This window comes from Pleuronectes platessa, chromosome 7 (assembly GCF_947347685.1).
Source record: "Pleuronectes platessa chromosome 7, fPlePla1.1, whole genome shotgun sequence".
NCBI classification, from domain to species: Eukaryota; Metazoa; Chordata; class Actinopteri; order Pleuronectiformes; family Pleuronectidae; genus Pleuronectes; species Pleuronectes platessa.
In genome coordinates, this window is record NC_070632.1 from 23,422,727 (window position 1) to 23,439,906 (window position 17,180).

The 17,180-nt window shown below is 40.2% G+C and overlaps 3 protein-coding genes across 4 annotated transcripts in view; 2 read left to right on the forward strand and 1 right to left on the reverse strand.

Annotated features, from left to right (window-relative positions):
- Nucleotides 1–5,126, reverse strand: part of mon2 (MON2 homolog, regulator of endosome-to-Golgi trafficking) — a 38,409-nt gene extending 33,283 nt beyond the window's left edge. Inside the window, exon 1 of one of the 2 annotated variants that reach the window (XM_053426852.1) lies at nt 4,640–5,126. In XM_053426852.1, coding sequence (XP_053282827.1) covers nt 4,640–4,747 — 108 coding nt within the window. In that variant the 5' untranslated portion in view covers nt 4,748–5,126. The remainder of the gene's footprint in view (nt 1–4,639) is intronic. The other variant, XM_053426853.1, reaches the window with a different exon arrangement.
- A 4,103-nt stretch (nt 5,127–9,229) lies between these two features.
- On the forward strand, nt 9,230–13,193 carry LOC128444174 (5-hydroxyisourate hydrolase). The gene is made up of 4 exons (XM_053426489.1): nt 9,230–9,374; nt 10,565–10,701; nt 11,490–11,625; nt 11,943–13,193. The coding sequence occupies exons 2-4, from the start codon at nt 10,568–10,570 to the stop codon at nt 12,030–12,032; spliced, it is 360 nt and encodes a 119-aa protein (XP_053282464.1). The 5' UTR covers nt 9,230–9,374; nt 10,565–10,567; the 3' UTR covers nt 12,033–13,193.
- A 348-nt stretch (nt 13,194–13,541) lies between these two features.
- On the forward strand, nt 13,542–17,035 carry LOC128444175 (androgen receptor; the record flags this gene model as incomplete). Its single annotated transcript, XM_053426490.1, is given in 2 exon segments — nt 13,542–13,817; nt 16,951–17,035. Coding segments are annotated over 2 exon segments (217 nt in total), but the record flags the coding sequence as incomplete, so codon positions are not given.
- Nucleotides 17,036–17,180: the final 145 nt, after the last annotated feature.

Consider the following 17,180-nt stretch of genomic DNA (forward strand, 5'->3'; position numbering starts at 1 on the left):
TGCTTCAAATTAGAACCTGATTGTTTGAGTTCCCTCTTATTTCAGCCTCGAGTGGAGCAATCAACCAGTGACAATAAATCTCTGCATATGACACATATTAAAGTTTTTTGTGAACACACATCTCTCCACAGTGAAAATCCATCTTGGCCTACTGGCTGATGAAATTCAATTAATTTCAATTCAACTAAAGGCAGTGAAGTCTCCTTTTTTTGCATGTTAAAACACTTTCCATCTACTTCCTCATAGAAAGTACTGTTTATGCTTACGTTGAAAATTATAGACCTCACTTTTCTCTGAAACCTGTCTGCAGTGTGAAGGCACCATTATGTGGTGGGAAACACTCTCCCCTGCTGATGTCCCTGTAAGAGAGAGCATGAATAACAGACATATCCAGTTAATGGTATATCTGATGATGGATAGCTCTAATCAGTCCTTCTAAAAAAGCTAAAGCCTGCGTCCAAAGTTTTGTTTTCTTCTATATTGTAGGGTAGATGGGTTGCTACAGTTATAACTCCACTAGATAGTAACATTAAAAGTTGTAATTTTAACCAAGTTTGGATGATGATCTCAGCATTAAACAGCCAGTTAACCAGTGACGTTTAGAAACTGTCATTCTGTCAAGGCCTCAATGGTTGTTATAGTTGAACGTTAACAAGGTTGTACTTTTACTTGGCTTTAAGTCTCTAAGGATGAAGTCACTGGGGCTTGAAAACGTGTTCAGTATCAGCTAATATGTGTTCATAGAATCGGGTATACGTATAGAAAATTGTCATAGCATCTCATAGCATCCGAGTCAAAGCATCTGGAGCGATTGTTAATTTTGTTTAAACAGGCAGTTTTATGATTTTGGAGATCTTATTTCATACAGTAAAATAATTATTCAAGTATATCCCATGCCAATAATTCTATAATTCCACAAATGCAAACAATTTAGCTAAATACTGATCAAATTTGATTTGAAAATCAGAAAAAACGGACCAAAGCCTCATTAAATAATCTTCCAACCAGCGAATGTTACTAGTACCTCAGTCAAGGCTGGTAACTAAAGCCCCTTTTCCACTGGTCAAAAAACCCCACTAACATCTGGCTTCCCTCTGTCATGGGAATGGATACAACTGGCTTTCATTCCTGAGTCAAATGACTTTTATGAAATCTTCCTTATTTTTTCTGTGTTGTTGTATTCCCCTGTATTTTGTAACTTTTTTTAGATAAATGCCAGAGAAAGATAAGATAGATAAGTGCTAAAGACCTTTTTTTTGTGGAGATGCTCAAAGGTGAACTGACCCACGTCTGAGTGCCAGCTCATTTCTTCGCAAATCAACATTAGGCATCACAGATTGACTTCCTCAGGACATTGCAAGTCTCTAAACTCAGCAGTTTTTGGGAACTGACGTTGCATATAATGGAAAAGCTTATTCAGTCCCAGAGCTTCAGAGCAGAAGTGTCAGTTCACTGAATCCTTGCCGGGTGTTGCTTGTTATTTTGTCTCTGTACAGCCGTCATGACCTGTCTAGCAAATGAGTTGAGCTAAGTTAGCCATACAAAGGTTCCCCGTGGTGCTTTTATTAATTCTGCAGGTTTTCCTCTGACAAGCATGCAGTCACATTTCACTGTGAGACGCATCCAGTTGACAGCACCCGACTCATCCACAGAGAGAGCGGAGGGATGTCTGATAGGTGTTTGTTTTTTTCAGCTATGCAAAAACCATCAGAGCACAACCAAATGCGAAAGCCCCGATGGTTTCACTGACTGCTGCTCAATGAAAAGGAGGTTCTGAGTGTGAAGTTATGACAAAAGAAAAAGAAAAAAAAAAACGATGAAACATTCTTGGCCCCTCTTACCCCAGAGAAAACATTGGCTGTGGTGCAATGACACTGTGGGAGATGGACTGGGAAATGAGGACAAGGGGCTCCTTGGGCTTCTTTGGCAACAGGGATACAATGCTTTGGTATTAATATTATATATATATATATATATATATATATATATATATATATATATATATATATATATTACTATGACAGATAAGGATCATACAAGTTTTACCTAAAATTCTTTATTCAAATAAATAAATATTTGACTGATTAAATAAATTACATTTCAGCACTGAAGTAAATGAGGACCACACGGTTGTGCTGTAACAGCCGTACAAATAACTTTAATTCAGGCAACACCTGGTGATCCTCAGCTTGTTTTGTTGGGGTAACAGCCAAGCATATATTAACATGACGGCCTAAATTGGAAAAAGGACGTTCCAATCACACAACACTATCAACCACAGCGCTGGTGAGCTCAGGTTGTTGGTGACATCAAAGTGGTTCGCTGCCCTCCTGTGAGCCCTGAGGGAGAGATGCTTACACGGACCAGGAAACCTAGTTGATGATAAATCGATATTTAAAGAAGATGTTTCTTAAGGGCTCCACGCATGGGCCAGCAAGCAGCCTTTTGACGCAAGACCAGCTGTGTGCTTTTGAAGGTTCCGTGCGACACCTCATTTCAAAGCATCCTGCTCTCAAGTCAAGGGATTGAATCAATTTGCAGTGAGAGGAACAAAAAAGGCACTAGGGAGCCTTCACTGAGGTATTTCACTCTTTTTTAATATTATCTTTATCCAAGGTGGAGACCTGAGAGAAAACAAACCAAGCTGGCAGTTGATGCATATTTCCATAACAGCAAATGCCCCAAATACAGAAGAACATTTCATTTTGAAGACCTGTGTGACCTCTGTTACATATAGGAAAGCTAACAGAGTGCAGGCTATACATGGGGAATTACAGGGAATTAGGGTAAAGAGGCTCCGGCTGAGATGGTGTCGGTTGAACTTCATAACTTTGGCGAACACAAGCTAAACCCTGTGTGCATTATAGTGACAAGAAAATGACAGAACAGCAGCCTTCTGATTCGGAAACGCAGCGCTGTCACTCCACTAAGCAACAAGGAGTGAAAGGAGGTTGAGCCCAATATCCTATGTCACCAACCTCATATTTATACATACAGCTATTACTCTTTTAGTATTTTAATTCTGGGGGAATGAAAAAATTCCACATGTGAATCAACTCTGACCCAGCCCTGTGGAAGCCGCTGAGAGCTGAGCACATAATAAGTTGTTGATTGAGGCACAGTGATGTCATAAAAGCTGGGTTTACTCTTTTCTGCGTGACACTCTTAACAAAACATATATTCTATAAAAGACCTCGCATCCATCCCCCTCCAACCACTCTGTGCCCACCAAGTCATGATGTCAGACAAAATATAACCAGTACTGCTAAACAAGGAAGCCACTGAGCTCACGCAAACAGTAAGTCACTATGACGAATGAATAGATTAAACAAAAACAGCAGTCAGACGTGGCTTTTGGTTCTGTCAATACACCCACAACCTGCAACATGAGATCCTTGACAAACAACCTTAGGCTAAGCATTGTTTTTTTTAATAACAGAAATTGGAAACGAGAAAGTTTCCTACAATAACTTAATTGGAATTTGTCTTAGCAAATCAATGCTACACTGCCACAGTATTAGAATGAAGAAATAAAGGGCTGCTTCTCACAACTGACAATAAGAGTTCTCACTAAAGGTATCGATCCAACCATGATGATTGTTGTGGTCTATGCTGGGGTAATAATCTCTGAGTTCTGCAGACACTCAAATAAAATAAACAAATTACTAAGGTAACGAAAGAAGTGGCAGATAACAGCAACATATCTAGTGACGATACCAGAATACTCAGAAATCAGAATAAACAGACCTTATGTACATGAACACAAACAGTATGTGTATATCTCACTTAAGCAAAGCTCATGATGGGGTGTATCATTTAAAAATTTGCAGGGCTCAACAATAATATGACTCAACAGTCTCTTGCAGTAGATAATTGCAAAGTGGGAAATAAAGCTGCAAGCTACAGTTGTCTACTGACAGACAGGCTGGCGTTTTGAATATGATCCTGTGATTGAGTTCAATATTGTCGTTGTGCTTTGGCAAACCAGGTAAAAGCCGTGCCAATAAATTTCACTGAAAAAAATGTAAATAAAAAATTGCCAGACTTTCAACTATATCAATAGTAATAGTAACCCACTATACGCTATTTCAAATGAAAATACAAGTCTGCATTGAAGGTTTGGCTTACCTACATAAGTATTATGTCTCTGAAAAAGAATATTAAGTAGTAGGTGTGGTCTTTTTTCCCCCCATTGGGTAATTTGGGGGGCTATTACCTTTAAGCAACTGCACCTACAAGTCAATTTCAATAATGGCAGAAGCATATTCACATTGAATAAGGATCGCAGTTCAAATGTTAATGAAACAGTGGTGGTCGTAAGTTTCCCTGCTCTCTGTGGAGGCTCCGTTCTGACACCAGTGACCAAACCGTGTGATACAGGTTATTAAAACACTGGTATGTGGATTTACTGGAACTCCTGGTGCCTCAGAAGGAGCAGCAGCGGATGTAACTTTGAAAATCCCCCACACAGTGTGAGGGCAGCTCGGTGTCCACATCCAGAGGCCTAGCGGTGACAGGAGAGCCGCTTTACACCAACAACTGTGGAACATGCACATGACTACGTGTCTAATTCACAAACGACACCAGCGTCGCAGCACCGAGGTGGCGGCTCGGTGCAGCTAGCTAACCGGGGGCTAACCTCTTTGACGGGGGGGAATTTCTTCTTGCACTCCATGGACAGGGAGCGCAGGTCCGTCTGCATGTTCTCCAGCAGCTTCTTCACCGCCTCGGGGCTGCTGACCGACATCTTTGTCGGCGGCGCCTTCGACCCTGGATCTCGAGAAACTTCACACGACAAGTGAATGCGGGAGAGTAGTCGCCCCCCCACCGCCCATGCACGGCGGGGGAATTATAATCCGTCGCTACGTTATATTATTTTCTCCCTGGAGCGAGACAACGAGCAGCGCCGCGGTCCATTGACACCGTGTCCCACTTCTCTTCTTCGGGCGCCCGTCCGCGGCTTAGAGGCGCTGACAGCGGCACATGTTCTCCCCCGTCACGGCGCGCTCACACCGGCTCCGTGAAGCAGCATCGTCCCGTCTGATGTGTGTTTTATAAGAGCGCTGGCTGATCGAGGGTCTCTGGCAGGTTGAGCAGCCTGTCATCAGATGCCGTCAGCTCCACTTCCCTTCCCACAATGCTCCGGTGCACAGTGACACGTCACGAGGACTTCCGTAAACAGAGACCGAGGATTCAGATTCGTGGCTACAGCGATCCCTGCCGGAAGAACTGCATACAGCCGCCAATACAGCCACTCAAAAATGATAATTCACTCCATACTACTCGTGCTGTGTCATCATACTCAGTACCAGGGAGAAGAAAACGTTTTTTTCTGGCTGATTTCTGATTTCACCTGTTCAAAGATGGAGCAGATCATGAAGTGATCTGAAATCAGATGTAAAGAACTTTATCAGATATTTTCTGTTGTTTTGTCAGCTACAAAAAATGACTTTGAAAAAAAACCTCCCTGCAGCCTTATGTGAGCATCATGATTTCAACACCAATGATGAAGCAGTTCATATAAACATCTATATGAACCTCCGGAAAACACTCAGCTTCATCACTGCTTCAGCAGAAGGATAAAGGTCAAAGGTCAGATGATTCTGGCGTGAAATTCTAGACAATTGATTTTAACCAACCCTGAAAATACCCGACAGGAAGTAAAGTTGTTGTTTAAAATAGTCCACGGTTACACAAATGATCCAAATACTGTGAATCCAAATGTGTATTTTAATGCGGATCCACGAGCAGGAAAACAAATTAAATATATCTGAGTTCAGTAAATATATGATCCATCAGTTTCTCTTAAGATAATAGAATTAAATCTAGGGAAAGTGCAGCTGTGGAGAACGAGTGTTTCTCACTTCAAATAATAAATATATGTATAAATAATATACAGGTATTGAGTCTTTTTTACATATAAATGTTGGGTTTTCATCATTTAGATTTAACAGCCATCTTCTGTAATAAATGAGTCAACTTTCATCTCAATGAAAAGTCTTTGTTATTTAGTCAATCATTTATTTTGAAAGAAAAGTCAGTCTGGAGTGGAGGGGAACAAACCAGCTGTTGAGCTGATTATCCTCCGCATGTTGAGTAACAGGTGCTGCAGTGGGACCAAGTTGTACAAAGGGTTTGAAGAGTGATTTCTTGCGTAGCTGCTGCCTTGTGTCGTTGTCGTCAGTGGCGGTGAATGGAAGTCGCAGGAGACATGTATCTCGTGTGTCTGTCGTTGACTCACGCTTGTCGTGTCTGTGGTTCCACTCAGAGACGTGACTCTTTAAAGCTGAGTTATTTAGCTTCGATCTGTTCCTCAACTGAATTCTAGAACTCAACAGCAACATCTGTGGTTCCACTCAGCTTCACAGCTTTGAAGAGTTATGTGAGGAGTAATTGAAGAGTGATGTGAGGATTGACATGTCAGAGGGAGGGGAGATTAGAATGAATTGAAACTTGGAAGAGAAAACTATACAACAACCCCCTCATCGTTCCTTCTCTCTCTTTCTTTTCATTTTCTATCTTCTTCAATTCTTTCCTCTCCATCTCCTCCATCTTTTTTCTTTCCTGCTTCTCCTTCTTTTCTCTCTCTTTCTTTTCCTTCTCTATCTTCTTCTTTTCTTTCCTCTCCATCTTCTCCATCTTCTGTCTTTCCTGTTTCTCCTTCTTCTCCTGCTTCTTCTTCTCCTTCTTCATGGTCTTCTTTTCATTCTTCAAGGCGACTTCCTGAAAAAGACAGAGACAATATGAGTTTCACTCTTTTTATTTTTCAAAGTCTAAGCCTCAAACAAACCTACGATCCATAAGAGTCAAATCACAATGAGCTGATGGAACTTTCTTGATTCTCAATGGGCAGCTGGATAAGGGGACATACTTCTTCCTCCTGCTTGTTTTCTCTCTTGAGTTGAGCTCCTGCCTGATGAACGACTTCTCCTCCGACTTACTCATCTGTTTCTGCAGATCCTCTCTTTTCTCTCTTTGAAGCTTTGAAGAGTAAATTGGCTTTGAACTATTTGAACTTTGACAACCTGTTACATGGTAGTTGTCATGTGACCTGGACTGACACACATGTGATTTCTACAGGAATGATTAACAGTATAAAAGCAGAACTACACTTATAGTCAAACAGATTGTATCATATATATCACCTTATTTCATATAAACGATTACTTTTATATTCAAATTCAATCAGCATAACATTTTTTACTTACACAGACTTAACAGTTTCTGTTGGTGCATGAAAAAGTAACACATATAACAACAATTAAATAGAACATATATAATATAATTATAATAAGTATGTTTGGATCCATTAAATGATCAGAATCCAGATACAGGACACCAGGGATGCAGCTAATGAATCTGTCTATTTCCTGAATCATCTTGTCTACGAAATGTAATAAAGTAATAATAACTTTACAGTGAAATAGTGAGAAAAAAGCCCCAAGGGCAAGATAACATCTTCAAATGTCTTGTTTTGTCTGAACAACAGTTTATTTTCATACACGACAAAGAAAAGCATCAAATCCAAACACAAAAGAAGCTGACACCTGCAGATATTTGGTATTTTGCTCCAGACGGGACGGAAAAAATAATTTGATTATAAAGGATATTTGCAGATTTCCTGTTGATCGACTGATCTCTGAATCGTTGCAGCTCAATGATAACAGATCCTTAAAATGAAAAAAAATATATATATATATAACTTTTGCTGCACGATCTCCTTATTTTGTGTTTGTGATGACAGATTAAGAATTTTCGGACTTTTCTGTAAATACAACTGAGACAGGAACGTGTAGCTTCCCTTTCTTAATCATGATTACCGTAAATACGAAATAAAAGATGCAATTTTCCAAGTCTCCGAGTCCCCTCCACACGTTTCCCTATGTACATCACACGGAGCCTTTGTGACGTTGCTGGAAGATGATGTTTGCAGAGTGCGGAGAACAGAGATCGTGTTCAGAAGGTTATCAAATGTCCGCGGAGTGATAGCAGGGACGCAGCAAGACTGGCATATTAAGCAGCGTGTGGGGATGAGATCAGTCAGTCTGCTTCCAGGAGGAGAGGCGAGCAGCCGGAGCGCGGAAGCACAACAGGGATGGAGAGCCTGGTTCCCTGAGTCTGACAGAGGTGAATTCAATTATCCCACGTTTAACAGATCAGTCACTGGATATTTATTTATGCCGTTGAATTCTCAGTTTCCTAGTTATTTTGATGGTTAAGTGTCTGGTACTTTTTATAATAAGAATACGACTTATAATAAGATTATGTTTATAATATGATTAACAAACACATTAAAACAGAGTTACAAGGTTCTTTACAAGTAAAAAATTTACGTCAAACATTCGGAGGAAATGTAAAGAAACTTGACAACATTACAGCACAAATGTTACAAAAGAGATGAGTAAAAACAAAATAAAATAAAATATAATTAAAAGGATTTGAAAAAAGCTGGTGGGATTATAATTTACTTTATTCAGGAAATAAAAGAACATCATTCATCATGTAAAATAAAGGAGAGTCACACACTGCAAGCTGCTTGTCTCGTGGTCTTTACACTGTTGTTAAGTGAAGGAGCAGAACATCCGTCTTCTCCTGGTTGTTGCTATAACCTGTGTTTCTCATGCACTGCTGTGCAACTCTCCAGCAGCGTGAGTTCGGGCAAACGCTGGATCAGCTGGTTTAGAGTTTGCTGGTCCTGCATGGCCGCTGTTGCACCTACTGGCCCGATCTCTTGCCTGATCCTCAATGGGTCGACCCCTCTAACAGGAAGATCTGGTAGAAGAATCGTTGCATGTTTGTATGGAAGAAGGAAAACAAAGGTCAAACATTTGAGGGAGAAAAACATTCCGTGTTTGCTGTGTTTGATCCGACTTCTCACCTGGGAAGAACCTGTTGAGGTGCAGATGGAACACCTCCAGTGATGTCGCCCCCTAGGCCAAGTGGTAGGGAAAGAGAGGTGCCTCACCTTTGGTCTGGATAGTTAACATACAACAATAGTTCCTCTCCCTTTTCAAAGTGAGGTCAGATTCAGACGCTCAGAGTTTTCCTCAGTGTTTCATGGGAGTTTAGTTTCTTGCTCAAAGCTGCTTTAGAATCTGAAGAACACCAGTGTTGTAAGTTAAATCTGAAAAATAGTTTTGTGGAGGAAGAAGTCCTAATTAAATCAGTTAATCATCATCAGTCAGTTAATCACATGCTGTGGACTGAAGGAAAACTGCCCCCCATGTTTTAATGATTTATTTGACGAAGGACAACCTTTGAGGTCTGTTTGCAGTGCATGCTGGGTAAGTGTCTCTGAGCAGTGGGCTTGTGCAACTGGTTGGATGAGTTTTGGTGACTGAATTAGCTCCAGCAGAGAAGAGCACACTGCAGAGGTGAGTCTTCCCTCACAACAAACACTGAAACTCAGACGTTAGGGTTTCTCTATTTCACTTTGATGCATAGGCATTTTGTTATTATTCACCAGTATATTATGGACAGTGTATATTATAGTGTTCTGACATCTAAAAAATTCAATTTTTTTCTTTTCCCACACATTATCTGTACAGATGCAAGTTGTTATTACTCAGCCCAGTTCTCCTGCAGGGACCAAAACGTTCAGAGTTGATCAGTCTTTAAGTTTTGAACCATCTTCCTCTTCATAAGCAGAACAGATAGAAACAGATTAGAGATTTGTGGGTGGACGTCAGTTGAAGTAAAGGGCCAAATGTTAAAGTCCTTGGACTTGTTTGTTTGACTGAGAAGCACAGGGCTTATGTACTCGTCAACCATTGATTTTCTTTTAAGTTTCGAAATAGATTGAATAATTTCCTACAGCATGATTTAAATATGTGTAATTGGGAATTTTGTAATGGGTAGTTATTTTAGTATAGTATTAATTTATTTTAGTGAAGTATTAGTTTATAAGCAGAGTAGAAATGTTGCCTCTTTTCTGTTTTCTCTTGTATTTTCCCGCATGGGCATATGTTTAATTTGTAAGGATGTAGATATGTGGACAGTGTGTTGGTGTTGGTGAACTTCAGAACTTAAATAGTTTATAAATAGAGTAAGGGCTCTTAATGCCCTTTGACAGAATGGCTATTTAAGCAGTTAATACAGATATCAAAAATAATGATCCTATAATTCTTATCGAGGGGGCTGCATTTATTAAGATTTATTTATTAATAAATTATTATTGATTAGTTTAATATAAATTTCGCATCACAGAAAATCTGCCGTTTGAATTTAAAATAACACGGCTATGCATAAGAACAGACCCTGTTATCTTGTTGCTTGGTATAACCATAGACTTAAACACACAGCACTGACCAAAAACGTGTGACAGATAAACTCATCGTAATCATAGAAAATATGCTGTTTACACGACCTGTCACATTTTGTCAGATAGTGGAACATTAGATGTAAATGTACTAAATCACATTCCTGCAAACGCTGCAATCATCCAGTCAGGATAAATCAATCAAATGTCGTCATTGACTGACTTGAATGTGAAGCCAGTTGTGACTGTATGTGTGACACAAGGCGATATACAGGTGAGGCTGACCTGTCCACACCTCTCTGACAGCTCATGGCAGCAGCAGCATCCAACCCTCTGACTACTCACGTGCTGAACACAGGAAATGGCATCCCCGCAGCCAAGATGGCAGTCAGCCTGCATCGCCTAGACTCCGAGCTGATGATTTGGAACATGCTGAGTGTCGGGTAGGGTTTGAACAGGCGATGCTGAAACTGATTTGAAGGGAACAGTAAACAAATCACGTGTTATTTTGTGAAAGACAATTAACCCTCTAATCAAAATTTTGAATTCATCGTCAATGTTCTTTTGAAAAGTATATAACTGGGTATGTCTCAATCACTTTATTTGAGGTTCATTCTCGCACTATCCCGCCTCCATAATCCAGAGTAGATCAGGGAAGTGTTTTTTCTGTTAGGGCTGCCAAAAAATCCTGTTCATCCCCAGGTTATATCTGCATCCCAAAAGGAATAACTCCAGACATCACTTGGTTTTTCCATATTTCAGTCACATTTCTCCAAACAGATACCAGAATGGATTTAAAGAATAAAACAAGATTGACACATATATTTGTAGCTACAATATTTTTTTGTAGTAATCAAATTTACATCATTTGAAAGGATTTGTTCAAATGATTATGAGAAGTATCCATTAGAGAGAAGCTTTAGTTTAATGCTGTTTAAGTTTTCTTTGAGCAGCATGTACAGTAGCAGTCATTGTTTACCTTCTAAGTGACAGCATATATCATCTGTAGAACACAGTAGATGTACAGAAATTCAAGGTCCTCAGGGCAATGGAATGATTTTTACACTAAATCTTGTGTTTCAAGATGTGAAATTTTATTATTAATGTTGTATGTATTGTTTATCAATATAAAAAATTTAATGAATATAGGCTGGCCAAAGCTTTTCTTTGTTTAATTAGAGTTTCTGAGTTTCAATCAACCTTCACGACTCAGCAGTTTAATGATTTTTAGGACAACAAATGAAGATGGCCGCTGCCCAGGACTCATCAGCGCTGAAGCTTTCATCTCCGGCATGTACAAGCTGCGCTTTGAGACTGGTTCATACTGGGAGGGTCTGGGTCAGACCTCCTTCTATCCGTATGTAGAGGTGAGCTTCTGGATTTCACTTGCATAAACAATATGTTATTGTTAAATAATCAATAATGTTACCTTGTTGTAATTCTTTTTACAGTCACTGTTTTTACCATGTTAAGAGCCTTTGAGTACCTTTTATAAGTGCTATTGAAATCAAATGTGGCAGGTGGAGAAAGGCTGCAAGAATTTTGGAGTATCTCACTCGGACATTTGTGTTCACAAATACTTACTGACTTGGCATTTTTCAATATAAATAGAAAAATGTGTCCTGTGATTCTATGTCTTTTGATTTAACACCTTTACTATCATAACTTTTTTGTATGTTTTCAGGTTGTGTTCACCATCACTGATCCGCAGCAGAGGTTCCACATCCCATTATTGATGAGTCGGTTCTCCTACAGCACCTACAGAGGAAGCTGAAATGGAACATTACAGATTTTTCTCTCTCAAGTGCAAAACACTTTACAACAGCAGACAGAACAAGGTCATGGCCATGAAGTATATCTCACACATAAATACTAAGAAACAGGTAAATAAATTAGAGTTATGCATTTGGTAGGCTACACTTAACCAACAAGGCCCATGTTTACACACAGCCTACGTTACAGTTGACGGCTTTTCTATTCCCTGAGATACGTTTTTAATTTCATTCATCAGAGTAGAACTTATCTTTATTATTTTTGTTCCAAAAGCAGAGCTCAGCAGAGCTCAGAGGACAAGCTGCTGCAGCTTCAACACCTTGACCCAGCCATGGACATAGATGGAAGGTCACATCTATTTATTCATTTCTTATTGATATTAAAGGTTTCATTGAGTAAAAAAATGTGAAGCATCTGCCATAGCTGAAATCATTACCTGACTTAATTTTCCTACTTTAGATGTATTATCTAATTAGACAGAGATAATGGTTCAATATTGCAGTCTAAAAGCATGGCACTGAAAATACAAATTATCACTAAAATGGTAATTTATCTGGGGAGTACTTAAATATTTCATATTGTAATGACAAATATATTGTTATCTGTTTACTCCACACGGCTGTGTAATTTTATCCCAGTGTGCCTAGATGATCAATTTACATACAAGTCATAGAGAGGTTTGATGATGGATATAGAAAATGCCAAATTATAGATCAATTATACCATTGGTCTGTGAATTAAGGCAGTTCCCTTGTTGTTTTTTTTATATACAAAATCATGTATTTTGGACTGTTGGTCAGACAAAGACCCATGAATGCTAACATGGGCTTCAGGAAAATCATCAAGGACATTTTCACTGTTTTCTGACCTTCTGTCTTCTGTTCTTTCAGGCTCTGAACAATTAATCAATTAATAGAGGTTGCATCATTAACAGTTCTCCTGTGATGAAATAGTATGGCCCTGCACAATAATTCTGATAATTGTTTTACACTCAGAACTAGTGGAAGAGGTTTCTTAAAATACTACTTTTAAACCAAAGGAGCAAAATATAAACTGTGATGTTCAGTCCTGTTTTAATGTGACTGTATGTGTGGTTTAACAGATAAAAACAAGATGGGGGATGGAGAACCTCTTGCAGATGAATAAAGAGTATTTCAGTGGTGCAAGTTTCTACTAACTTTTAAACATGTAATGATAATAGTGTTACCACGTGCTTTTGTAACAGCTACATGTAAGCGCATTGGAAAACGTCTCTGTCTCAGCCAATCATAGTGAAGGTGTAGTGTGGCTGAGACACAGTGTGAGCCCATCTCAAACCTGACTGTAATAAAGTCATATTTAAACAAAATACATGGATTTACGTACACCATGTCAGTTAGGTATATAATCTAGTGGTCAAATTGTATTTTGTGATTCAAAATAAAGTTTCAATTGCTACAAAACATGAATTCTCACAATCATTTCCGACAGGCACGAGCAGAGACGGTCTCGTGGGCCTTTACATCATCGTCGTATGATCCCGTTGACATTTCAGGCTGTGGCTCTTATTCAATAACGTTTGCAGCAGAGGAACAGCGAAGCTTCCTGCCGGGAGTTCAACGAGCAGAACCGCGGTGGTTTGTGACTGAGCGGCTGGGCAGGCGACAGACGGAGGATGTCTCAGGTGCTGAGGCTCCTTTCGGCAGTCGCTCTGCCTCTCTGCCGGCCTGGGGGAACCCGGGCTCGGCTCTTCGCGGTGAGCGCAGCACGGCTCTTCTCAGCCGCATATCGGAGCTCCGCTGCCCCGGTAAGTGGAGGTGGAGGAATGGGGGGTAAATGCTGGGTGAAAAACGGCCCAAAATGCTGCAGTTTAATGTCCTCCCGGAGTTACATTTATTAAGGGAAATGTAGCACGTTTGAATGCTTGCTGCCAAATCGCTTTACAAAACCAGTCCGTTTAGTGTACGTTTGTCTTTTAAAGAACAATACGACGAACCTTAAGAAACAATTTAAGACCTAATGCGTTCTGTAAACACTAGTTTTTCATTCGGCACAAGTCTGACTCATCAGAACGCCTCTGTTACCAGAAGAATCGGATGTTTTCGATGTGAAAACACTGGTCGCTTCTAGCTGACCTTAGTGCTGCGACATTGTTGTGACGCAATAGTTAGATTTCTCTTAAAGCGACTTGCAAAGTGTCTGTTACCTGTAGTCGTACTACTACTACTTCTACTACTAATACAACAACTACTTACACCAGTATTTAGCCTTGATATGATACCAAAGAAATCTATAGCAGTGTTGACAGACGGTAGCTATCAGTAGCTAATAGCATAGTCAACCATTAGAAGAGCCTCTAAAGTCCCGATGAGTGATGGTACCATATTCCAGGACTTTTTGGATTTAGTTACTTATTGGTTGGTTTTATCGTCTTAAATAAAAGCTGACAATTATTTGCGATACCTTCACTCTTTTCCAAATATGATATTAAACTGATTAGTCATTGAGTTATTGAAATAGATGACCTAGGACGAACAGTTTTTCTTAACACAATTGTTCACATTTATTCAAAAATAATAAAATGAGTCTAAGACGTAGCCCTGTTCCGTTTTTTTGGTTGTCTTTTAAGGGTCTCTTGACATGCTCACAAAATTAAGGAAACACTTAACCATCACAGTTTAACACCAAGTCAGTGAAATCAGTGATATCAATCTGTCCATTTAGGAAGCACAGGTGATTGTGAATCAATTTCACCTGCTTTGGTGCAAATGCAAGTGACAACAGGTCAATGGAGAGGCAAAAGCAAGACAAGCCCTAAGATGAGAATGGTTTTAAATTGTGGTGATCTCAGACAGATGCTCTCTCCTTATCCTTCCTGACTGATTCTTCTCTAGATTGTGTTCTGCTAGTGACCTTAGCACTACTGGTAGCATGAGGTGGTACCTGCAGCCCAATAAGCTGGCACAGGTAGTCCAGCTCCTTCAAGATGGCACATTTATATGTGCGGACTAAAGATTTGCTGTGACTCCCAGCACAGTCTCAAGAGCTAGATGAGATACCAGGAGACTAGGAGAGCTGGGCAGGGCTGTAGAAGGGCATCAACCCAGCAGCAGGACCAGTGTCTGCTCCTTTACACCAGGAGGAACAGGGGGAGCACTCTTACAGAACAACCCTTCAGCAGGCTCCTGGTGTTTGTGTTTCTAGCCCAACTGTATGAGGGCCCAAGGACCTTTTTATAGGGACCTGTGCCCAGCACCATGCAGCTCGATGGGCATTCATCATAGAACACCAGAATTGGCAGGTTGCAGCTTGCGCTCTGTTTTCTTCACAGATGAGAGCAGGTTCATACTGGGCACATGTGACAGGTCTGGAGATGCGGTGGTGAAAGTTATGGTGCCTGTAACATCATCCAGCATGACCAGATTGGCGGTGGTTGGCAGTGATGGTCTGGAGAGGCATATCCTTGGAGGGTAGCACAGAATTCCATGTTATAGCCAACGGTACCCTGACTGCTTTTGGGTTCTGGGATGAAATCCTCAGAATGATTGTCTGACCCTACGATGGTGCAGTGGGCTCTGGGTTCCTCCTGCAGGACAATGCCCGACCTCATGTGGCCAGATTGTTTCTGCAGTTCCTGACAGACAAACACCTTGATGCCATTGACTGGTCCTCACGTTCCCCTGACCTAAATCCAATTGAGCAGCTATGGGATGTTTTGTATCGGTGTAACTGACCCCGCCAAGTCCCACCCCAAACTGTCCAGGAGCTCCGTGATTCAGGTCTGGGAGGGGATCCCCCAGGAGAGTGCCCTGACATTGACATGAGTGCATACCGGATCACAGCGGCTATACACTACTACTGAGTCACATTATGAGTGGCCGTGATGAAATTCACTTAAGTTTGATTAGCCTTTGATTAAAATTGTTTATTGTGATTTTCAATGTGGTTTTGAATCCAGCCCTCAGTGGGTCGATGATTTTGTTTTCCATTGACCATGGATAAGTAATTTTGTTCCTAACAAATTATACAATTTACGTCAGTAAGATTTTCAACGTGAATAATTTGTTATCGAGATCTAATGTTTGATTTATGTGTTCCCATAATTGTTTGGGGCAGTGTATTTATGTCAGGGGTTATATGATTATCATATACATTATTTCTAGATTTATAGTGTTATTGGTGTTAAGAACTTTTCATTCTAGACCATACTCGAAACATAAATGTCACCGAAGCCAATATAATTATAATTGATGTTCAAATGCCCCGATCCATTTTAAAATCACTGAAGCTAATATGTGGCTTTAAGAGGAGGATGAATCGATCAATATTCTCCAGTGTAACATTCTTTTCAGGACCAGATTCCCTCATTATGTTAGTTTCCCTCTATTGTATCTCAAAGCCCAAGGTGTTTCATTCCAGAAAAGCTGTCACTGCAGAAGAAAGGCCCGATATTTATATTCAACACAAAACAAACTGGACTTTTAGGCTTAAAACACAGTGCAAATGACGCAGCTTTGAGTCGAATATAAATGTCGGGGCTTGCAGACACCTGGATGACACCAAGCTAGCAGTATGGAGGCATATTGTGTATTTTTTGACTGGAAAAAGTGTTCATGCAGTATGCCTTAGGATTTCCTCACAATCCCACTTAGCCCAAAACAGCTCCAGCTTACAAAGGAATGTCAACAAGGGTATTTACTTATCTTTGGCTCTATTGAATCAATAATTCTGAGCTTATTCTTACCTTGTTCCCCACATTTTAAGTATTCCACTGCTCACTGAGTCTAATGCAGTTCAAAGGGGAGGTCAGATAGATAGTTTTAAATAAAAGTGAAATTCAGAGAGAGGTTGTTTACCTGTCAGAGGTCATATTTGCAAAGTCATACTGTGTATATATAGTAATAGACGAGCAGCACTAAAGGCAATGTGGTCTGTTGCAGAACTGCTATCGGATTCCAGCTCACTTCCCATTCAGTCGCAGATTCCAGACAGCACAGCGACGACTGTACTCCAGTGAACCCAAAGGTAAGAGCTGCTGTGTCCAAGACAATGAAATTTGGTGGAGTGTGTACATCCAAAAAGATTTATCTTTGATTATTTAATGGTCTTGAAAATGAGATGGACCCACAGAATATATGGTGGTGCAAATTGTTATAAAAAGTGACCATGG